The sequence below is a fragment of the Nomascus leucogenys genome, chromosome 14 (genome assembly GCF_006542625.1).
Source record: "Nomascus leucogenys isolate Asia chromosome 14, Asia_NLE_v1, whole genome shotgun sequence".
Classification (NCBI taxonomy): domain Eukaryota; kingdom Metazoa; phylum Chordata; class Mammalia; order Primates; family Hylobatidae; genus Nomascus; species Nomascus leucogenys.
In genome coordinates this window covers 84347743-84372283 of record NC_044394.1, presented here as the reverse complement: position 1 = coordinate 84372283, position 24541 = coordinate 84347743, and the positions used below count along the sequence as shown (strand labels likewise).

General features: G+C 37.7%; 1 protein-coding gene across 2 annotated transcripts in view; it reads left to right on the top strand.

The window, feature by feature from the left end:
* Positions 1-24541, top strand: part of EIF5B (eukaryotic translation initiation factor 5B) — a 66400-nt gene that overhangs the window by 40452 nt on the left and 1407 nt on the right. The window contains exons 10-22 of one of the 2 annotated variants that reach the window (XM_003274844.3): positions 2544-2833; positions 5215-5322; positions 5515-5625; positions 8369-8436; positions 8989-9130; positions 15590-15721; positions 16091-16273; positions 16417-16578; positions 18839-18970; positions 20162-20293; positions 20398-20474; positions 20608-20772; positions 22640-22778. In XM_003274844.3, coding sequence (XP_003274892.2) covers positions 2544-2833; positions 5215-5322; positions 5515-5625; positions 8369-8436; positions 8989-9130; positions 15590-15721; positions 16091-16273; positions 16417-16578; positions 18839-18970; positions 20162-20293; positions 20398-20474; positions 20608-20772; positions 22640-22778 — 1841 coding nt within the window. The remainder of the gene's footprint in view (positions 1-2543; positions 2834-5214; positions 5323-5514; positions 5626-8368; positions 8437-8988; positions 9131-15589; positions 15722-16090; positions 16274-16416; positions 16579-18838; positions 18971-20161; positions 20294-20397; positions 20475-20607; positions 20773-22639; positions 22779-24541) is intronic. The other variant, XM_030828065.1, reaches the window with a different exon arrangement.

Here is a 24541-nt window from a genome sequence, read left to right as displayed (position 1 = left end):
TCATCTTTTGGGTTACTAGGTTTTTAAAATTTTATTTTTTTCTCCTTTCATGAGCTTAGCAGTTGTGTACTTTTCAAAAAACTTTTTAGTGATTAAGAAAATTTTTAGCAAGTACCTTTGAACTAACAATGTCTGATGTTATCCTCTAAAAATGCAGGGACTTCAGAGTACTTGAATGACATTTACCCAATACTCTATTTAGATATCATTGCTCTCGGCCGGGCGTGGTGGCTCACACCTGCAATCCCAGCACTTTGGGAGGCCGAGGTGGGCGGATCACTTGAGATCAGGAGTTTGAGACTAGCCTGGCCAATGTGGCGAAACCCCACCTCTACTAAAACTAGAAAATTTAGCTGGGCATCGTGGCGTGTGCCTGTAATCCTAGCTACTCAGGTGACTGAGGCATGAGAATTGCTTGACCCCGGGAAACGGAGGTTGCAGCCAGCTGAGATTGCGCCACTGCACTCCAGCCTGGGCGACAGAGTGAGACTCTATCTCAAAAAAAAAAAAAGATATAATTTTTCTCATTTCTTTTCATTATCTAAAACCTCAAATTAGCTTATATTTTATATAGTCAATACTTATTATTTATAAGTTTACCCACATTCCTAACATTTTGTTGTGCTTCATTTCCTGCATCTTTTACCTTCCATTTGAGATCATTTCTTCCTATCTGAAGAACACTTTAGAGTTTTTTTTAGTATGGATCAGTTAGTAAGACATTCTGTTTTGCTTTCTAAAAACATCTTTATTGCATCTTCATTCTTTAGTTTTATATATTTACTGAGTGAGGAATTATTGGTTGAAGTTTAACACTTTGGAGTTATTCTTCCCTTGCACTGGCTTTCATTGTTCCTGTTGAGAAGTCAGGTATCAGCGTAAATTTTTCATATGGTTTTGCTTTTCAGCATTTTTATCATGATGTACCCAGAATAGGTTTTTTAAAAATATATTCTACTTGCAGAGCTTTATTAATATATGATTTTATGTTTTTATCAGTTTTATGTTAGGAACCATTTTCTCCCTCAAATTCCAATGATGTCTCTGATAGGCCCTCTTATTGTGTCATTGTTTCCTATTTTCTTTTCTGTATTTTCTGCCTAGTGAGTCTCTGTGGTTCATTCTGGATTGCTTCTCTTGACTGTCTTCTAGGTCACTGATTTTCTCCTTGGCTCTTTCTATTCTGAGGTTAGACCCATCTTTTGAGTTCTTAATTTCATTTGTTATATTTTTCAGTTTTAGTATTTCCATTTAACTATTTTTTTATAGTTTTAATTTACCTTCTAAAATTTTAACTTTGTCTTTTGCTTCTGACTGAATGTTAGAAGCACATTTTAAAATTTTGATTTTATGACTTTATAAAAGTCCTTTTGGTGTTTTATATGTCGGTTCTTCTCATGTAAATTGTTTTCTCACGTGCCTTGCTATTTTTATATATGTGCTGGATATTTTGCTTGGAGAAGTAATTTGAGGTCAAGGATGATGTTTTCTTTTCTCCAGAGCTAATTTATATGTTACTTCCACAAGGTACCTGAGTGAACTAGCAATATGGAATAATCTTATTCTAGACTTAGAATCGAGAGGATCTGAAGGTGATCTGCCAATAATGGGGAGATCCTGTTTATTTCTTATCCTTATTCCTAGGGTACAGCTCTTCATGATTTTACCCCACAGTAAGGGTGTAACCCAATGTCTGCTCACTGCACCCCCTTGAATTCTTAGTATTCTGGTAGGTCTGGACTCCCAATGCAGCTTAGCCTTTCATCTGCCTCCTCCCGAATCAACAAATGACCATAAGGGGAAAGTGGTACTAAAGACTGTTCTCACCTCCTTGAGTTTCTGTTCTCCCATGGATTCTGTCTTACTAATGCTGACTTCAGTATGGATTACTGCCGTAAGGTTTTACTGTTAAGTGACAGACTTCGTTTTAACGTATAGACAAACACCTTGCGTTTATGATGTATGAAAACACCATGTTACTGCCTTAAATAGAAGTTGAGCCTCTAAAATTAAAAAATCTGAAATCTGAAATGCTCCAAAATCAAGTTTGAGCACCACTACGTGACGCTCAAAGGATATGCTCATTGGAGCATCTCATATTTCAGGTTTTTCTGATTTTAGATGCAAATATTCCAAATTAAAAAAAATATGAAGTAAGTATAGAATGCAGATATTCCAAATTTTAAAAAATCTGAAACAGTTCTGGTCCAGTCATTATCTCCTTCCCTTACTTTAAAGCAGGCTTGTCCAATCTGCAGCCTGTGGGCCACATGCAGCCCAGGATGGCTTTCAATGTGGCCCAGCACAAATACGTAAACTTTCTTAAAACGTGAGACTTCTTTTTGTTATTTTTATTTTTAAGCTCATCAGCTATTGTTAGTGTTAGTGTGTTAGTGTATTTTATGTGTGGCCCAAGACAATTCTTCTTGTAATGTGGCTCAGGGAAGCCAAAAGATTGGACACCCCTGCTTTAAAGTCTCTTATCTTGATAGAAATCTATCATATTAATGTTTATTTATTTAAAAATATATTTGCTTTCCTAGTAGAAGGAAACACAGTTCATATAGAAGTAAAAGAAAACCCTGAAGAGGAGGAGGAGGAAGAAGAAGAGGAAGAGGAAGATGAAGAAAGTGAAGAAGAGGAGGAAGAGGAGGGAGAAAGTGAAGGCAGTGAAGGTGATGAGGAAGATGAAAAGGTGTCAGATGAGAAGGATTCAGGGAAGACATTAGATAAAAAGCCAAGTAAAGAAATGAGCTCAGATTCTGAATATGACTCTGATGATGATCGGACTAAAGAAGAAAGGGCTTATGACAAAGCAAAACGGAGGATTGAGGTATTTATTTTACCCTTTCTACTTTCTTTCTTCCCACTCCTCTGTGATGATTAAAACAGTACTCTACAACTAAAGGCTTTGAACAGCACTTTATATATTCTCAAGAATAGAATACCGTTCAGTTTTTGTAATGTTGAAATATTGTTGGCCTCCGATACTGGTCTTACCCAAAGACACCCCCACCCCGCTCTTACCTAAGATAGAATGGTGTGACTACTTCATCATTTTTTTTTCTTGTTTTCTCCAAATTTTAATGTACTCTTTGAGTGATAGTTTATAAGTATGCAGAGGTATTCTGAGCATATGCCCTCTGCTTATAAACATCAGTTATGTGTTTGCCTCACATATTTAGGTTAGTCACCATGAGGCATCTGATCACTTTAGTTGTTTAAATCTGGTGGGTTGATGAGGCTTCTATTTAGTAAAGTCCGATACCTGATAGGCTTTCTGTATTTTTCCTACTTAATGCAGTAGATTTCAGTAGGCTTCAAAAGAAAGTTTTCTTTAGTTCTGTCAGCTTAATGTAAATAATACATTAAAATCTAGTTTGCTTGAGGATATTAAACTATTTTAAAGCTAAAAACTATTTTAGCTTTCCTTTTTGTGTATTATTAATTTTTTATTTTTTTGTTTTACTACCTATATATCAACATTTGCTTTTTCTCCTGTAAAGTCTAGGTATGGATAAATTGTCTAAATTTCTAAAGGACTAAGAGGATTTGTTATTCTAAATTAGGGTTTCTCAGCCCTGGCACTATTAAAATTTGGGGGCCAGATAATTCTTTGTTGTTGGGGACAGGGACTGTTCTCTTCCTTGTATGATATCAAACAACATCTTGGCCTTTGCCTGCTAGATGCCTGTAGCATTCTTCCCCACCTGGCACCTCAGTTATGACTGTCTTTTCCCGTAGCACCTACTCCCACCAGCTCCCTTGCCATATACCCATGTTCGAGAGAGTGATGGAATATCTGTACTGTGCTTGCTGATTAACAAACAAAATAAGTATAAAGCAGAAGAGTTTCTCAATTATCCCGCTCCCTAGATTAGTTAATGGTAGGTGTGTATGAGCTTCATGTTTTTAAAAATAAAGGCCCTAGCCCCCAATATAGTCATATGAGGGGTTAGGGCTTCAAGGTAGGAATTTTGGGGAAATGTTCAGTCCATAACAAACTTCATGGATCCATAAACCTTGCTACCTATTATGATTTTCTGAAATTCACTCCATTCCTGGGTCAGAATCTCCATTGTGGAATGGGGTTTGTATTCTTGTCCTGTCATTGCTTCAGTATACTTAGAATTTCTGAGTCAGTTTGTAACTCATTGCCCTCCAAAAATTTTTAATACTTCACTAAGTGTGGGAGAGAGAGGCAGTTTTCAGCCATATCAAATAAAGTCATGATGTTTGAATTTGAGTTGTATGTACTGTGAGGTTGTCGGGTACTACTCTTTGCTAGTGATTAAGTCCTACTTTGTGCTCATCCCAGGCATCTCACTTTTGGTATTTTAAAAAGTTTTTCAGTTTTAGTTTCTACCAAAAAATCTAATGTCTAGTACTAGAAATGCAAGTAAAGCGTTCTTGCAGAAATGGTTTTTAGATGAAAAATAGTTTTGTAAATGACATTACTTCATAGTTTTTGCTTCAAGTTTATCTAATTTGAATGCCACTTTACTGTATTTGAAAGGTCATTTCAAAGAAAAACTTGCTGGCATGTGTTTTTGGTCCTCAGAAAGCTGAAGCATTTAGGTAAATGCGACAGAGAAGCATGTTGTGGTTCAAGGAAAAGCTTTCTCACTCTTACCTGGTGTTCATGGAAGTGGTAGAGCCTTGGAAAGTCAGGACATGTTATACTTATTTAAGCTGAAGCTTAAATAAACAGTCTCCTCCTTGAAAGGTTGTATAGCGTTTGTATACTGGATAAAAGTGTGAAATAAATTGCCTTTAAAAATCTTTAAAATTCTTAGGTTCCAGAGAATTTTTTAAAAGGTACAAGTTCACCTGTTTTTATATAAATCCTCACACAAATTCAGGGTTGCACTATATAGTCAGTATGATGGGAAGATTGATTCCTTTTCTAGTCGTTATATTCCATTAAAGTAACTGTGCACAAAAGTATTCAAAAATTTTGAAATGACACTTTACAATATTCCTATTCGTATTCAGCAGTGCTGCTGTGAAATCTAAACAGGTTTTTCCTTGTCCAAAGGTGCTGTGATGGGAATTAGATTGTAAAGTTCACATTATAAATTGCAATTATGGGTAGTCAAATCAACAAAGAACTTGGATGCAGGTTGTTGCATTCTTTTGCCAAGGCAAAATAGAAAATAAGGATAGTGAGGATTTGAAATAGTACTTAATTTTTGATTTTTTTTTTATTTCTAGAAACGGCGACTTGAACATAGTAAAAATGTAAATACCGAAAAGCTAAGAGCCCCGATTATCTGCGTACTTGGGCATGTGGACACAGGGAAGACAAAAATTCTAGATAAAGTAAGAAAAATATTACATGTATTGATAGAACTTTGAAAATAAGTGAATGGTACCTTATAAAAAAAAACTTTAGAGACCAATAGGACATATAAGCAATTCTGCTTACAATAAATAAGTTGCTAATTTCTTATTATTTTTGCTGCTATCTTTTCCATGTTGAAATACCAATCTGTATTTGCTGTCTTCTCATAGCTCCGTCACACACATGTACAAGATGGTGAAGCAGGTGGTATCACACAACAAATTGGGGCCACCAATGTTCCTCTTGAAGCTATTAATGAACAGACTAAGATGATTAAAAATGTAAGTACATTGTATTTCATATATTTTAATCTCTTACAAAAATTAAGATATGAACTATTTCAAACATAGAAAAAGGACAGAGACTAGTATAACAGCTCCATATACTCACCATTCAGAATTAACATGTACTATTTTGCCTATTTTGCTTTACATCATTCTTTTTAAAGAATAAAATGCTGCATATTATAGGAGCTCTCACATTCCATTTCCTTCCCTCCCTCTCCCAGAGGCAGCCACTATTCCAAAGTTAGTCATTCGCCTCCATGCTTTAACACTGATACCATTTATCCCCATAATTTAAAATTCTGTTTCCTTCTCTACTCTTTTTCCCTTCTAATCAATTTCTTTTCTTTTTCTCCCATATTTTTCTACTTGTTTGGAGGTATTCCGTTTATGTATGTTAAATGTAACACAGTAAGATAAATGTAAAGCTTAAAGAATCAGTATAATACACACCACCCTTTAAGTGTCACCTTTGTTGAGCAATAGAACCTTGCAAGCTACTTCAGAAGCCCTCCAGGTGTAGCTTTCCAATCAAAGATCTCTTCTCCAGCCACAACTTTTTCAAATAATCTCTACCTTTTAATGTGTTAGGAGTTGCAAAATGTTGATACTCGAATTCCATCAGCCATCATTGGATTACTTCTGTAGAGAAACGTTACCTAATCTACTATTTGATTATTCAGTGATGGCTTATTTAGGAAAGGCAGAATTAATGCCTGATCCTTTACCTTCTTTTAACCAGCTTTTAAAATAAAAAGTGGCCAATATGATTTTTATTTATTTTCTTTTTTTTTTTTTGCCCTTCATAGAGACGGGCTCTCCCTATGTTGCCCAGGCTGGTCTTGAACTGCTGTGCTTAAGTGATCCTCCCACCTCAGCCTCCCAAAGTGCTGGGATTACAGATGTGAGCCACTGTGCCCAGCCTGATTCTGTTTTGTATTATTATGAACTCATGGATTTAAACATATTTACTGTGCATTAGTCCATTTCAGTTATTATTGTGCTGAGATAGTCCCATCTTTGCCCAGTGGTTGGCTCCTGAATCTTTCTCATACAATTCTGGTTGTCCTAGTTTTGGTTGCATTCATGCTGTCTGATATAGCAGGATGTTCCAGGCTCATGTAATACAGAAACTACCCAGACTGAGAACTGGGCCTTGTTAATAATTCCTCATTTTCATTATCACAGAGCAGGTGAAAGTGGTAGCTTTGGAACTGAGAAGCAGTAAGTTGAAAAACAAACAGAGCATATGTTATTACATGCTAATGTCTCCTTTTATTCCTTATTTAGTCTCAGTTCTGCATGTAAAAAGAGTCTCTGAGTTTGTCTCTCCAGTTTTTATTTTGTTTCTTTGTGACTGGGTTTTATGAAGCTTGTCTTCTAGTCAATTCCTAAGGAAGGAATTAGAAGAATTAGCATTCCTTGAATTTTTGAATATTGAAGAGTTATTTTGTGGCCTTTATACTGGAAAGTCAGTTGGCCACATATAAAATCCTTGGTCGACATTTTCATTCCTTAAGTGTCTTGTGTCCCATTTCTTCTCTCATAAAGTATTGCTGTTAAGTTTGATCATAAGCTGAATTTCATCTTTTTATAAGGCATATGGTCGTTTTACATCTTGATGTCGCTTCTGAGTTTTCCAGTTATGTGGTGTTCTATTATAATATGTAGTATTGAATTTTTATTTTAGAACAGTTTTCTTGAATTATAGCTTTTCAAATTTATAATTTATTTTCATCCTATTTTAAACAGTATTTCTATGTTTTAGTCACTAGAGGAGAGGGTTCATAACACCTTATTCCACCAGTTGCCAGAACTTGAACTCTCATTGTTATTTTAGAACGTAAGGAACAAGATTATTATTAGGCCTGTATTAAAGTTCTTGGGATAACCTTAATATGACAATTGTAATTACTTACTGTTAGTATATAAGACACTAAAGTGGAAATAATTGTGGTGCTCAGTGAACGTTGATTTATGACCACCAGAATGCAGATCTGAAATGTTTTACATTGCATTATTTTGATGTAAATCAGGATACCAAATTTTGGAAGATCATTTGAAGATTAGCAAAAAGAAAATGTAGATAAGCATAATACAAAAAGGGTGTGTGTGTGTGTGTGTGTGTGTGTGAAATTAGTTGGTCAGTGTTACTTTTTAGACTAAAAGGGAATGTCCAGATTAGATCTGTTATAATGTTATTTCCATTCATTTATGTGCTTTTGTCCAGAAAGTCAAGCATTTATGACATTATTTGAATACAACAGGGTATGCATTTACTCTTTAACACTTTTGATCAATGTGGTAAACTTACTTTAAAATGTACTTTTGGGACATATTTGAAGTCAGAATTGCTTTAAAATAGGACCAGATAAATTTTCCCAATGCTGAGAACCACCTCTTGCATGTCAGAGTTCTATAGATTATTTCAGATGACTGCCCTATGATTTGTATCACCACTTACTTAATAATCTGCTCAAACTTGGACTATGGTCATAGTTTTAAGACCTTAAGAAAGGAGATATTTTCTCATTTAATTATTTTTTTGGTTAAAATGCCTTTGTATTTTAATGAAAATACTGACAATTGTACTTTGCTGGTTAACTCACTGTTTCTAAAACCATTCATATGGAAAAGGGAGTAGTGATACTTTCAGAGTTTTATGGTAAAAAGATTGTTTTGTAAAGAAGCTTTCACGTCTGACTTCCTTAAACTTTGCACTTTTCCCCACTGTTTCTAGTTTGATAGAGAGAATGTACGGATTCCAGGAATGCTAATTATTGATACTCCTGGGCATGAATCTTTCAGGTAAGACCAATTTGAGTCTTTTCTCATCAAGCAAACTACTTGAAACCATTAAGTCTGAAAGTTCAGCGGAGTCATTAACCTTTGAGTAGTAATTTGATCTCTATAACTACCACTCCTCCTTTGTACTTCATTGATTTACTAGTGTTTTCTTTGAATATTTGTTTTTTATAGAGGGAAGTCTTTACTGCTTTAAAAGAGCACCCCTTTAATATGGAATGCAGAAAACATGCTAATACATGCCAGGCCTATCTCCTGTAAAACCCATTACAAGTGGAATATTATGCTGTTGTCTCTTGTCCATATTCTTTAACACAGAAAACTTGGTCAGTAAAATTATCAGAAATATTAGTTGGTTCTAAAACTAGCTCATTCCACTTGAGGTCAATTCAAGTGATTGTTAGATGAGCATTTAGCAAGTTAAGGGCTAATAGTACTTGAACAATTTAATACATATACTCTATTTTATTTGGGTTTTACAAAGAAGTTTAAAAGTTTAAGAAAAGTATTAATTTCAAGATTTTCTACTAATAGCTCTTTTCCTTCTTTCAACAGTAATCTGAGAAATAGAGGAAGCTCTCTTTGTGACATTGCCATTTTAGTTGTTGATATTATGCATGGTTTGGAGCCCCAGACAATTGAGTCTATCAACCTTCTCAAATCTAAAAAATGTCCCTTCATTGTTGCACTCAATAAGGTATGTGTGCCTTCTGAAAAATTAACCTAGGAAAACATGTTTCTTAATTTTTTGTGATTAAAAAAATAGTATAATTAACTTACAAGCATAGCTCATTTTATTGTGCTTCACTATATTGTGCTTCACAGATATTGTGTGTGTGTGTATGTGTGTATAGTTTTTTTTTTAAATACAAATTGTAAGTTTGTAGTAGCCTTGCATCAAGCAAGAATATTAAGTCTATTGGTGCCATTTTTCCAACTGCATGTGTTCACTTCTTGTCACATTTTGTTAATTTGCAATATTTCAAACTTTTTCATTATTACATTTGTTACGGTTATCTGGGATAAATGATCTTTGTTATTATAATTGATTTGGGGTGCCACAAACCACACCCCTATAAGATGGCACACTTAGTCAATACACGTTGTGTGTGTTCTGACTGCTCTAGCAACCAGCTGTTCCCTTGTCCCTTTCTCTCTCCTTGGGCCTGTTTCCTGAGACAGTATTGAAATTAGGCCAATTAATAACATTACAATGACCTGTAAGTGTTCAAGTGAAAGGAGGAGTCGCACGTAGAATATCAATCCAGCCACAACACTTCCTTAAGCCAAAGCCTAATCTAAAGCAAAGCCCTCTCTTCAATTCTTTGTAAGTTGAGGAAGGTAAGGAAGCTGTTAAAGGAAAGTTTGAAACTAGTAGAGGTTGGTTCATGAGGTTTAAGGAAAGAAGCTGTTTCTGTAACCTAAAAGTACAAGTTGAAGCAGCAAGTACTGATACAGAAGCTGCAGCAAGTTATCCAGAAGCTCTAGCTGAGATGATTGATGAAGGTGGCTACACTAAACAACAGATTTTCAATGTAGACAAAAAAGCCTTCTATTGGCAAAAGATGCCATCTTGGACTTTCATAGCTAGAGAGAAGTCACTGCCTGGCTTCAAAGCTTCAAAGGGCAGGCTGTCTCTAGTTAGGGTCTAATGTGGTTGGTGACTTTAAGTTGAAGCCAATGCTCATTGACCATTCTGAAAATCCTAGGGCCCTTAAGAATTATGCCAAATCCATTCTGTGCTTTATAAATGGAAATATAAAACCTGGATGATAGCACGTCTATTCATAGCATGGTTTGCTGAATATTTTAAGCCCGTTGTTGAGACCAACTGCTCAGAGAAAAAGATTGTTTTCAATATATTACTGCTTGTTAACAGTGCACCTGATTACCCAAGCTCTGATGGAGACACACAAGGAGATTAATGTTGTTTTCGTGCCTGCTAATACAGCATCCATTCTGCAGCCCATGGATCAAGGAGTGTTTTCAACTTTCAAGTATTGTTACTTAAGAAATACATTTTGTACGGCTATAGCTGCCGTAGATCAAGATTCCTCTGATGGATTTGGGCAAAAGTTGAAAACCTTTTGGAAAGGATTCACCCTTCTAGATGTTATGAAGAACATTCATGATCCATAAGAGGACAAAATGTAAACATTGATAGGAGTTTGGAAGAAGCCGATTTCAACTCTCATGTATGACTTTGAGGAGTTCAAGATTTCAGTAGAGGAAGTCACTGCAGATGTGGTAGAAAAATAGCAAGAGAACTGGAATTAGAAGTGGAACCAGAAGATCTAACTGAATTGCTGCAATATTAAGATAAAACTTGAACAGATGAGAAGCTGCTTCTTATGGGTGGGCAAAGAAAGTGGTTTCTTGAGGTGGAGTCTCCTTCTGGTGAGGATATTGTGAACATTGTTGAAATGACAAAAAAGGATTTAGGCTAGCAATCAACTTAATTGATAAAGCAGTGGCAGGGTTTGAGAGGATTGACTCCAGTTTTGAAAGAAGCTCTATTCTGGGTAAAATGCTGTAAGCAGCATTGCATGCTACAGATAAAATTTTTTTTTTTTTTTTTTTTTGAGACAGAGTTTCGCTCTTGTTGCCCAGGCTGAAGTGCAGTGCTGCAATCTGAGCTCACCGCAACCTCCGCCTTCCGGGTTCAAGCGATTCTCCTGCCTCAGCCTCCCGAGTAGCTGGGATTACAGGCATGCGCCATCACTCCCAGCTAATTTTTTATTTTTAGTAGAGATGGGGTTTCTCCATGTTGGTCAGGCTGGTCTTGAACTTCCGAGCTCAGGTGATCTGCCTGCCTCGGCCTGCCAAAGTGCTAGGATTACAGGCGTGAGCCACTGCGCCCAGCCAATGAATCTTTCATAAAAGGAAGAATCAGTTAATTGATGGGACAGACTTCTTTGCTGTCTCTTTTAAGAAATTGCTACAGCCACCCCAGCCTTTATCAGCCACCATCCTGATCAGTCAGTAGCCATCAACATCGAGGCAAGAACCTCTACTGGCAAAAAGATTATGATTTGTTGAAGAATCAGGTGTTGGTTAGCATTTTTAGCAATATTTTAAATTAAGGTGTATACATTGCTTTTTTAAAAAAGATATAATGCTATCACACACTTAATAGACTACAATATAGTATAAGTATCTCTTTTAGAAACACTACGAGGAAACCCCAAAAATTGTGTGACTTGCTTTATTGTAGTATTAGCTTTACTGCAGTGGTCTGATGCATGTATAAGAAAATGCACCCCATGCTAAGTGTTTATTTTAATTTGTTTTGACAAATTTACAACCACTGTCATTCAGAACATAGACCATCTCCATATTTCCGGAAAAGTTCTCTCATGTTACTTTGCAGTCATTCTGCTGCCCTCCCTAAACTCAGGCTAGTATTGATCTTTCTGTGTCATATGGACTAGTTTTGCCTGTTTTATGATTTCATATAAATGGAATCATATAGCATGTAATTTTTTAAGTTTGCCATTTTTTGTTACTCATGTTATTACGCTTTATTCATGTTGTCATTACATGTGTAAAAGGTTTTTCCTTTTTATTGCTGAATAGTAGTCCATTATCTGAATAATACTGCATTATCCATTTATCTGTTGAGAATTCCAGTTTCTGCATATCTGCAAATACTCGCCGTACCCCCAACATTCTAGTAGGTGTATAGTTGAGTGCTAAATTATTGTGGTCTAGTTTGTTTCCACAGTGACTAATGACGTTATGCATCTTTCCATGTACTTATACTTAGATGACAATATCTGTTTCTTTGAAAAATATGTTCCAAATCCTTTGTTCTTTATTAGATTATTGTTTTATTGTTCAGTTTTAAGAGTTCTTTATACTTCTGGTTCTATGTATATAATTCCTTTTTCACTTGTATGTACTGCTCATGTATTCTTATGGTCTGGGACTTGGTTTTTCATTTTCTTTGTTTTTTTTTTTGTTTTGTGTGTGTGTGTGTGTGTGTGTGTGTGTGTTGGAGACTGTCTGTTGCTGTTGCCCAGGCTGGAGTGCAGTGTGGCGCACTCTTGGTTAACTACAACGTCCGCCTCCCAGGCTCAAGAGATTCTTGTGCCTAAGCCACAAGTATCTGGGATTACAGGCATGCACCACCACACCTGGTTAGGGTTGTTTTTGTTTGGGGCAGGGAGGGTGTGTTTTAGTAAAGATGGCCAGGCTGGTCTCAAACTCCTGGCCCCAAGTGATCCACCACTTTGGCCACCCAAAGTGCTGGGATTATAGGCGTGAGCCACCACGCCCAGCCTCCTTTTCTTAATAGTGTGTTTTGAAGAGAAGAAATTTCTGATTTTGGTGAAATCCAATTAATTTTTATATTTTGTTTATTTTTGGGACAGGGCCTTGCTCTGTCGCCCAGGCTGGAGTACAGTGGCATTATCTCAGCTCACTGCAACTCTGCCCCCTGGGTTTAAGTGATTCTTGTTCCTCAGCCTCCCAAGTAGCTGGAATTACAGGTGCATGCCACCACACCCGGCTAATTTGTATTTTTAGTAGAGACGGGGTTTCACCATGTTGGCCAGGCTGGTCTTGAGCTCCTGACATCAAGTGATCCGCCAACCTTGGCCTCCCGAAGCCCTGGGATTTCAGGCATGAGCCACTGTGCCTGGCCCCAATTAATTTTTTTATGATTTGTGCTCTATGTAAGTAATCTTTTCCTATCCCAAGTTCATTAAATTTTTCTCCGGTGTTTCCAGATGTTTAATAGTTGAAGCTTTTTTTACATTGAGATCGGTGATCTTTTTTTTTTATATAGCGTGAGGTCAGGGTTTACTTTTTTTCCGTAGAAATATTTTGTTATTTAAAGACTCTTTGCTGAAAAGATTATTTTTTTCCCCATGGAATTAGTTTGGAATCTTTGTCAATAATTAATTGACCATATATGTCTGTTCCTAGAATTTATCTTTTGTTCCATTGCTCTATATACATTCTTATGCCACTACTACCCTGTCTCATTATAGCTTCATAGTGAAGTTTTGAAAGCTGGTAGTGGTAAATCCTTCAACTTAGTTTTTCTTTATATTGTTTTGGCTATTTTAGGTTCTTGGATTTCAATATAAAGTTTTCAGTCAGCTTGTTCGTTTCCACAAAAAGCCTTTTAGGATTTTGATTGGGATTGCGTTTCAATCTAAATAAATTTTGGGAGAATTGGCTCTTTTAGCAATATTGCATCTTTTGATCAGCGAGCATGGTATCTCTGTACATTTACTTGGTCCTCTTTACCATTTTTTAAAATTATTTTTCATTTTATTTATTTTTTTAAATAGAGATGAGGTCTCACTGTGTTACCCAGGCTGGTCTTGAACTCCTGGGCTCAAGCAATCTGCCCGCGTCAGCCTCCCAAAGTGCTAAGATTTAAGACGTAAGCCATCATGCCTGGCCAGGCCTTCTTTACTTTCTCTTGGCAATATTTTGTAGTTTTATTGTCCACATGTTGGACATATTTTTCTGAATTTATCCCTAAGTATTTCATGGTTTAATGCTATTGTAAATAGCATGAAAAATTTTTTAATTTCCAGCTGTCTGTCACATTTACATTCAGTTTGTATCTTGTGACCTTGTTAAATTCACTGATTAGGCCCAGTATCTTCTTTTGTAAATAATGTGAGTTTTTCTATGTGTGTTATTATGTTATCTGCTTATAAATGCAGTTATGTTTTTTTCCCCTTACCTATATGCTTTCTACATCTTTTTCTTCTTTATTGTACTAACTAGACCTTCTAAATAATGTTGAATAGAAGGAATTACAGTAGACATCATCCTTATTCCTGACATTAGGGGTAAATGCTCAGTCTCTCACCCTTAAGTATGATGTCAGCTGTAGGGTTTTGTTTTGTTTTTTTTTCTGTCAATGCCCTTTATTAAGTTTGAGGAAGTTTCCTTCTATTCTAGGTAGTTTAGAGTGCTTTACGTTTTTATTTCTTTAATCATGAATGGTTGTTGATTTTGTCAAATTCTTTTCCTGCATATTTAGAGATGTTCACGTGGATTTTCTCCTTCATTCTGTTAACAACATAATTACTGTTGAATTTTTAAAATGTAAACCAGCTTTACATTATTAAAATAAACCCTAGTTGGTTGTCATTTGTTATCCTTTTGATATATTGCTAGATTTGATTTGTAATGTTTCATTGTTGTTTTGTGTCTGTGTTAATGAGTGATATGAGTATGTAGTTTTCTTGTAATGTCTTTTATCTGGTTTTCATATCAGAGTAATGTTGGCCTCCTAAGATGAGTCGAGAAGTGTTTCCTCCTCTGTTTTCTGAAAGAATGTGCAGGAATTGGATTATTTCAAAGAATTAGCTTTTGGTTTTATTGATATTCTTTTCTAATATAAGCATTTAAAAGTGTTAATTTCTAATTACTAGTTAGACATGTTTTTATTATTTAGCTTTACAAGCTTCAGGCTTTTCCTTTAAAGGTGTTGAGCATGTTTATAAATATTGTAAGGACCTCATATGCTAATTTTAACATCTTTGTCATTTCCTACTGATTTGTCTCCTTAGTAGCATTCAGATTCGTCTGCTTCTTTATTTTATCACCCTAGACTCAGTCCCCAGACAGATTATGCTTTTGATTGTTTGTTTGGCTAGCAAGTATTTTTCATTTCTTCTATGCTCATTTATCTCTCTCGTTGAAAAGTGAGGGAAAATAGATTCTGTCACTAACAAAACAGATTTAACCCTAATTTGACCAATAAAATAATTAAAATAGGCTGTTCCCTTAGAAAATATATATTTTTTAATTTTTTGGTATATAATTTTATAGTGATGGTACTTGCTGGGATTGATTTGTTACAAAAACTGTTTTGGAATTCCAACAATATACATTAATAATAGTCTTAGGATAATTCTAGGATATTATCTTTTGCAAACAAATGGCAGCCACTTAGGAACTCATGGAGGCTGACAGGGGCAGCATGGCACCATAGCAGTTTCTAATTTAAGAGCAGGTGCTGATAAGCAGTCTGAAAGGAGCTTTTGGTACAATAAAGTATATGAGTAAGTAAGTCACACTGTTCTGTATATATGAGACATACATGAGGAATTTTCTGGAGCTATTAATACAGTTCTTGAATGTTCTGAATTTTTTAGAGATCTTTCTCATGAAAAAACTGTTTCAGATTGATAGGTTATATGATTGGAAAAAGAGTCCTGACTCTGATGTGGCTGCTACTTTAAAGAAGCAGAAAAAGAATACAAAAGATGAATTTGAGGAGCGAGCAAAGGCTATTATTGTAGAATTTGCACAGCAGGTAAGAAGGCCTTCCTTCTTTCTGAAGAACCTATCTCAGAATATGTATTATATTATCTTTATAATGAAGTCAGCATTTTCATTAATACTGGTTCTTTTCCTCTGTTGACAGCAATTACTTTTTTTAAATTCTTCTTCCCTTTTCTCCTTTTTCTTTGTAGTCTGAATACTTTAATTTAGAAAACTGAGTTGACTTAGAATTACTTTGCTGTAATACAGTTAATGCTTATAGGATATACATGATCATTTTTAGTGTTTATGAGGAGTTTCAAAATGATGAGCCATTTGCTCATCCGGCTTCTAGTTAGTCACACCTATTCCAGATACGTTTTCTTTACAGCCTGGCGTTTTGGATGATTTTTGCTCCTAGGGTTTGAATGCTGCTTTGTTTTATGAGAATAAAGATCCCCGCACTTTTGTGTCTTTGGTACCTACCTCTGCACATACTGGTGATGGCATGGGAAGTCTGATCTACCTTCTTGTCGAGTTAACTCAGACCATGTTGAGCAAGAGACTTGCACACTGTGAAGAGCTGAGAGCACAGGTGATGGAGGTAATGATCAACTTTTCAGTTTATTGTTTTTTTTTTTTATTTTAAATAGCACGTTCCTTGAGTGGAGGATATTTACTACTTTTAGATTTAATGAACGTGGTGCATTGTATGTATGTCTTTCTCTTTGCAATAATGCCTTTTAGGTTAAAGCTCTCCCGGGGATGGGCACCACTATAGATGTCATCTTGATCAATGGGCGTTTGAAGGAAGGAGACACAATCATTGTTCCTGGAGTAGAAGGGCCCATTGTAACTCAGATTCGAGGCCTCCTGTTACCTCCTCCTATGAAGGAATTACGAGTGAAGGTACGCTGAGGTGGGAAGCGTTGACATGTGGGGACTTGTACAGTGTTTAGAAGTTCTGCTGATTGTTTCCTCACTTTGAAAGCTGTTTGACTTAATACAGAACACATACATCCCTCACTCTCCCTTTTATTTTAGATGTCATCATACAGGAAGGCCTGTCTGTCAGAGTAGAGATGTGTGAAAGTACCTGCTTACCAGACTAGGCCTTTGCCAGATTCTAAACTACATTGTTTTGGTTCTACACTGCTAACTATGGTTGACTCTTGAACAACATGAGGGCTAGGGGCACTGACTCCCTGGCCAGTTGAAAATCCACATATATTTTTTGACTCCCCAAAAACTTAACTCCTAATAGCCTACCATTGACCAGAAGCCTTACCAATCACATAAACAGTTGATTAACATGTTTTGTGTGTTTTATATATTACATACTGCATTCTTACAGTAAAACAAGCTAGAGAAAAGAAAACGTGATTAAGAAAATCATAAGGAAAATAGATTACTATTTGTGAAGTGGAAGTGGATCATCATCATGGTCCTCATTCTCATCTTCATGTTGAGTAAGCTGAGAGGGAGGAAGGAGAGGGGTTGGCCTTGCTGTGTTTGGTGGCAGAGGTGGGAGAAAATCTGAGTATAAGTGGACATATGCAGTTCAAGCCCATTTTGTTCAAGGGTCAACTGTAGTTTTTTATTAACATTTTTAATTGTGAAATAAAACATTGCTCCTGAAAAGTACACAAAACATACAAGAAAAGTTTAACACATTTTTGGGAAGCGACCAGATGGAAAATCAGAACGCTGCTGGCACCCAGAAGCTTCCTGTGTGCTTCTTCCTGATCAACTCCCCTGCCTTCCCCTCCTACCCCCCGACCTTTCATAGAGTTAACCATGGTTGCATTTTATGACAGTAACAAATATCCTTGCTTTGCTTTGTTTTTGTGTCTAAGAGTACTTCCCTTAGAAGTGTCTGTAGACTTTATGTAGAAATGGAGTTATTCTCAGTGTGTACTTGATAGCTGGGGTTTTTTTTTGGAGATAGGCTCTCACTCTGTCGCCCAGGCTGGAGTGCCATGGTGCAGTCACAGCTCACTGCAGCCTCAACCTCCCCGGGGTTCAGGTGATCCTCCCACCTCAGCCTCCTGAATAGCTGGGACTATAGGTGTGCACCACCACACCTGGCTAATTTGTTTACAGATGGGACTTTGCCATGTTGCCCAGGCTGGTCTTGAACTCCTGGGCTCAAGCAATCCACCCACCTTGATCTCCCCAAAGTGCTGGGATTATAGGCATGAGCCACCGTGCCTGGCCTATATCTGGCTTCCTTTAGTGAAAAAAAAAATGTATATAATTTTAAGATTTCTATTCCATTGTGTGACTATATCACAACATATCTGTTTTGTTGATGGGAAATGTAGGTGATCTCCAGTTTTTTATGTTTATTTTATTTTAATTTTTTTTGAGATGGAGTCTCACTCTGTCATCCAGGCTGGGATTACAGGTGCATACCACCACACCCGGCCAATTTTTGTATTCTTAGTAGAGATGGGGTTTTGCCATGTTGGCCAGGCTAGTCTCAAACTCCTGACCTCAGCCTCCCTAAGTGAGCCACCGCACCCAGCCCAGTTTTTGATTTTTGTTCTTACTAACAATGCTGCTGCTGTGAACTTTTGTGTATATCTCTTGATGTGTTTGTGCCAGTTTCCCAGGGTATGTATGCCTAGGAGTGAAGGCCACACTTGTCTACAGTGGGTGTAACAAATTATATTCTCAACTGCAGTATTTTAGTTTCATTGTTTTACATCTTCATCAGTTCTTGGATGTCAGATTTTAAATTTTTTTGCCATTCTGGTAAGTGTGTAGCTCATTGCCGTTTCAGTGTGCATTTGCCTAATTGTTAACCTGGTTGGTCATTTAAAAATGTTTATTGGCCATTTATTTCTTCCTTCGTGAGATGTACATTTTTCTTCTGCATTATCTTTCTTACAGATTTATATGCGCTTATATATTCAGGATACTGGTTTGTTAGTTGGTGTGTTTTGCAATATCTTCTACTCTTGTGACTTTTTTTTCCTGTGGTATTTTGAGAAATGGAAGTATTTAATTTTAATGTTAAATTTATCACTTTTATTTTGTGATTATTGCTTTTTGTGCCTAGTTTAAGAAACCTCTCTCTAATATCATGATGAGATTCTCTTATATCATCTCCTACTGCTAACAACTTTTAAAGTACATTTGGTAACAAATGTTTTTATCTCTGTAGAACCAGTATGAAAAGCATAAAGAAGTAGAAGCAGCTCAGGGGGTAAAGATTCTTGGAAAAGACCTGGAGAAAACATTGGCTGGTTTACCCCTCCTCGTGGCTTATAAAGAAGATGAAATCCCTGTTCTTAAAGTAAGTTCATTTAAAATTTTTTTTCCTCAAAAGCTATTTGAGTTCTGGCATGTGTCAGCATTGCACATGCTAGGGATGGTGACCAAAACTGTCTTTGTCTTTGTGAAGCCTGCCATCTCTTGGCCTCTTAGCAAACTTGATGCTTTTGAATTACTTCACTTTGTACAATCATAGAAATTGGTATAATTTTATATGTACTAGAATTATAAAAATAATGCATTTTATTCAAATAAAAAAGAGTCAAAAGCTAGAAGTCGGCTGGGCATGGTGAATGCACACCTGTAGTCCCAGCTACTTGGGAGGCTGAAGCAGGAGAATCACTTGAACCTGGGAGGCAGAGGCTGCAGTGAGCCAAGATCGTGCCACTGCACTCCAACCTGGGTGACAGCAAGACCCTGTCTAAAAAAAAAAAAAAAAAAAAAAAAAAAAAAAAAAAAAAGGCTAGAAATTGTATATTCTTTTTGGCCCATGTCCATTGTAGTTTCATAAAAGTGGACTTTGAGCCATAGTTTGTTCACTTGTCAAAGAGAAAATAGAACTGTTCCCAGCACATGGCTCTTGTGTCCTGGGGCCGTGTTTATTATTTAGGCAGCATCAAGTCATGCTGTTGGGAATAAGCTATCTCAGGGCCAGTGAGAGAATAGGGCAGGCCTGTCTCTTCAGCCAGTCCTGAGTATGGAGTGGACTTATGTCCCTTCAATGGCATTGATAAACTTGTTTTACTTATTTCTGGCTAAAAATCTCTTCTTCCATTTCCAGACAAGCAGTGATGGAGGAAGGAGGTGCTGAGATCATGAGATTATGGTATTTCCTAGTTAACACAGTCAAGCTGAACTTTTGGGCTATCATTAACACATTACATTTATGTGGTGGTTTTTTAACTTTTTAAAAATTTTTCTTCTCTACTGTTTAATTCTGCCCACCTATCTACTATATTTGCCAAGTGGAGCGGAGATTAAACATATTTCAAAGTTAGTAAACCTAAGACAAAGGTGAAGTGAGATACAGTTAGGGTATGGCCCCCAAATCTCCTCCTCCATTCCAGCACAGGTTCTGTGATGCCTTGCTCTATCTAAGCCTTAGTTTCATATTTGCAGATGAGTACTTAACCAAAGAGAGAAACAGTTTAATTCTAGACTGCTGAGGATAGAGGTGTGTTGACAACCTTATCAAATCTGATTTCTTTTCAAGGATGAATTGATCCATGAGTTAAAGCAGACACTAAATGCTATAAAATTAGAAGAAAAAGGAGTCTATGTCCAGGCATCTACACTGGGTTCTTTGGAAGCTCTACTTGAATTTCTGAAAACATCAGAAGTGCCCGTAAGTAATTATACCTCGCTCCACAAGTGAATGGTGGTTGGTTGTGGTTTTTGGTGCCATCACCATTACCTGATACATAAACATGGAAACTTCCATTTTTTCAGTATGCAGGAATTAACATTGGCCCAGTGCATAAAAAAGATGTTATGAAGGCTTCGGTGATGTTGGAACATGACCCTCAGTAAGTAATTTCTCTTGCTATGAAGGCTTTCATGTTACTTACCTATCTTAAAACTGTCCTATCTTAAAAAACTATCCTCTGTGACATACTCTGTTTTTCATTGAATTGTCTTTAATGTGTTTTAACCTTTTAGGTATGCAGTAATTTTGGCCTTCGATGTGAGAATTGAACGAGATGCACAAGAAATGGCTGATAGTTTAGGAGTTAGAATTTTTAGTGCAGAAATTATTTATCATTTATTTGATGCCTTTACAAAATATAGACAAGACTACAAGAAACAGAAACAAGAAGAATTTAAGTAAGTTACTGTTTTTATTTACTTTGAGTCTTTGTTAATGAACATGACAGAATTACTGAATTCCAGAAAGTGCTGTAAACAGCAAAATCATGGCATTTACTCATCTACCAGAGGCTGCATCCTGAAATGGTGTGTTACAAACCAGAAACCTAACATACTGGGGACATTCCAGCAGTATGCAAACAAGTCTTGTCTGTGACTTCAGTTTAATAATCTTGGCAGACTTGGGTCTTGTTAATGGGTTTGCGGTTATTAAATTTAGGGACTTCATCTTGCTCATCTCGGATTATATAGATTGGAAGTAACAAAACTTGAGTGAGGAAAACTGGGAAATAAGAGATTCTGTGGGAGAGAAGTCCATTCCTGTACCAAACTTTCCAAGTACTTACAGTGCCTACATTGCTGCAGTGGTAGAGCAGGCATCAGCAGAGAACCAGGCCAGCCTCCCTCCTCCTTTTCCTTTGAGACAGGGTCTCGTTCTGTCACCCATGCTGTATACAGTGGCATGATCATGGGTCACCCCATCCTCTGCCTACTGGGCTCAGGTGATCCTCCCACCTTGGCCTCCCAAGTAGTTGAGACCACAGGCTTGCACCACTATGCCTGGCTAATTTTTTCTATTTTTGGTAGAGACAGGGTTTCACCATGTTGGCTAGGCCGGTCTTGAACTCCTGAGCTCAAGTGATCCACCTGCCTCTGCCTCCCAAAGTGCTGGGATTATAGGTGTAAGCCACTGTGCCTGGTCTGGGACATGCTGTTATTGCAGGACAATTGACACATGTTGAGAAGTGCTGAAAAACCAAATAAAGCATGGAAGGGCCTAGATAAGGAGAGGAGGGACTGCGATTAATGATGTGGTTGGGGAAGGCATCTCATCTCTTCAGAGTAAGCCACACAGGCACATAGGGAATGTCCAGAGAGAACAGCAGTGTGAGGCAGAGTGACCAGAGAGGACAGTGATAAATGAGGTCAGAGAGGGTGGCAGGACCTGTACGTCAAGGATCTTACAGGCCTTGGGAAGGATTGAGCTTCTCTGAGTTTTGCAAGAAGCCATTGCCAAGGCTGTGTTCACAATCAGACTGGTTAACCGGGTTGTTATGTGGACCTTGGGTTGTTAGGAAGTCAGTGGCAAGAGCCTGTTAGGAGGCTCCCATAGTCGAAGCAAGAGGTCTAGGTGATTCAGACCACAGTGATGATAGGAGTGATGGCGTAGTTTGGGATACATTTTTAAGTGGAGCTTACTAGTAAATACTAAGATTTAGACTGGTATATGCTCACTTTAGATCATGAAACCTGAAGTGAGAATTCTACTTGATTAAGAAGACTGCTGGAAACTTGTAAAGCATTTTAAGCGTGTGCTCAATAAGCAGGGTAATTATGTAGTGGCCTTTTGGATCAATGGTTTGGGAACGTGGTGGAGAAAAGGAGGGTGATAATACGGTTTGATGCTTATGTGGTCCCCCAGTAGCCTACACATGTGCTAAACGAAGACCTGCCTGTCACCAGGTACTGCCTAGGTTCTAAGCCCCAGACTGTGGCTGACTTCTTCAGCGGCCAAGCTCAGTGTTTTAGACTAGGAACAGAATGCTCCCGTGATGCAGCTTCTTTTGGAGGTAGGGCTTTAAAAGAGAAGAAAGCAAAGACTTGAGAAGCAATAGAATGGGAAGGAGGAGGTTAAGAATGAGGAATAAGAGAATAAGCGCCCTGGGCATGGGGTGGCCCTGGGCTGCAGCACCCTGCCTGCCCCTCTCCTGTGGCCACTGGGGAAAGCTGCTTTCCTTTAATGGGAGAAGCCTGATGTTCAGCTGCAGTTTTTCTTTTTAAGTGATTCTGTAAGCTTAAAAATTCTTTTCTTTTTTCCTTTCAGGCACATAGCAGTATTTCCCTGCAAGATGAAAATCCTCCCTCAGTACATTTTTAATTCTCGAGATCCGATAGTGATGGGGGTGACGGTGGAAGCAGGTCAGGTGAAACAGGGGACACCCATGTGTGTCCCAAGCAAAAATGTAAGTTCTAGTTGTACTTTGTGGGTCATTTCTTAAAGCAGTAAATGGGTGTCCAAGAGTCGTAGCAACACAGCTTTGTGCCTGTAGTTCACAGTACCGTGCTGTGTACTTAGCGTGGTCTCCACCTTCTTAACAAAGGTTTCAGTGTTTTTACCTCAGTAGGAAGAAAATGTGGTAACTAAAACAAGCAGAGCCTGTCACCTTCTGTTGTGCTTCAGTATTGGTAAATATCAGTGCTCCATAGTCAGTGTTGACTCAGTGCTTCAGTTAATTGGGGCTCCAAGGCACTTTACATGATTGCCTTTTATTTTATTTTGAAAGGCTTCAAGCCTGTGGAAAAGTTTAAAAACTAGTATAATGAACACTCATGTTTACCTTCCCTTTGTGTCAGCATACCTAAGAAACAGTAGTAATATTTCACCAATACACTATAATTTTCAGCCCTCAACAACATTTCACCAATTATTCCGAAGATGTCTTGGTAACTCTCCCCAATCTGGCCCAGTGCCCTGCAAGCTGCATTGCACTGGGGCTGTTTTGTGGTTGTGCCTCAGTCAAGAACAGTCCTCCATCCTTTTTGAAGTGTCCGGTTGTTTTGCAAATTCCTCCTCCATTTGGATTTATCTGTTTGTCTCCCTCCCGACTAGACACAGGTTAGAATTATTGGAAAGACACTCATGCAGTTTCCCTGTGTGCCTGCCTCTTGCATGACTCAGCCTGTCTCACTGCTGCTGATGCTCTGATTCCCTGGGGAAAGTGCTAGCCGCCAACCATCTCCATTAGAAACTTGCCCCTTTGTAATTACTCCGTAATCTATCTGGTCGCTTGGAGTTCCTAATGGACATCCTGTTTCTCAACAGCCTTTATCCCAGTGGCTTTAGTACCCACTGGCAAGTGTTGCCTAAGTCAGCTATTACGTAGATGGTTGCAAAATTGTGGATATACCTGTCCCCCCATTTCTTACAAAGAACCTCTTCCCACTGACCTTTTTATTGAGTCATAGACTCAGTGGGGTTTTGTTTTTTTTTTTTAATATAATCCATTACCTTTATTCTTTTGATACTCAGATTATCCAGTGTGGTCAGTAGGAGCTCAACTGGCTCCTGTATCCTTGACACACAGCAGTCTGAGCATCTTCTTCCTTTCTGGTTCAGTGAGATGTTCCAGCCTCATCTAGTACTTTCCCTGGCCCAAACCTGGTTCCTGTAATGGGCAATGGCACTTAGAAGTTGTCATTGCTTTTCTACCATTTCAGTGGACTAAGCCTGGACATTTATTTGTGTTACTTTCTATGTGGCTTTGGCCTCCTAAACCGAACAGAGCTCTCCCTGTTTTCACTCTTACTTTCCTGAATCTTCTTCTCCACAAAGGAGTCAGGGTTTTTTATCCCAAACTCTGAGATCACATCACTCATCTGCTCACAGGCCATCATTCTTAAAATTTCAGGATTGGTCCTCACTCTGACTTCATTCCCACCAGCCACTTCAGGCTCATTCCTAACTCAGACCCTTTGTGCCTGCTGATCCCTCCTATTAACGGCACCTGTCACGTGAAATGGTAGAGCAAAAATAGGAAATGACATTAGGTCAACAGGACACTTGGAATGTTTTGCAAAGCACATTATCTCCTGTCATTCTTACAACCATCATGAAGGGAAAAGGATGCTGGTGATGCCAGCCTAGTTTACCAAAATATTACACCGTGAGACCTTAAGTGATGAAAGGATCGCACTGCCATGACTTTTAAACAGGTTTTTGTTCCAG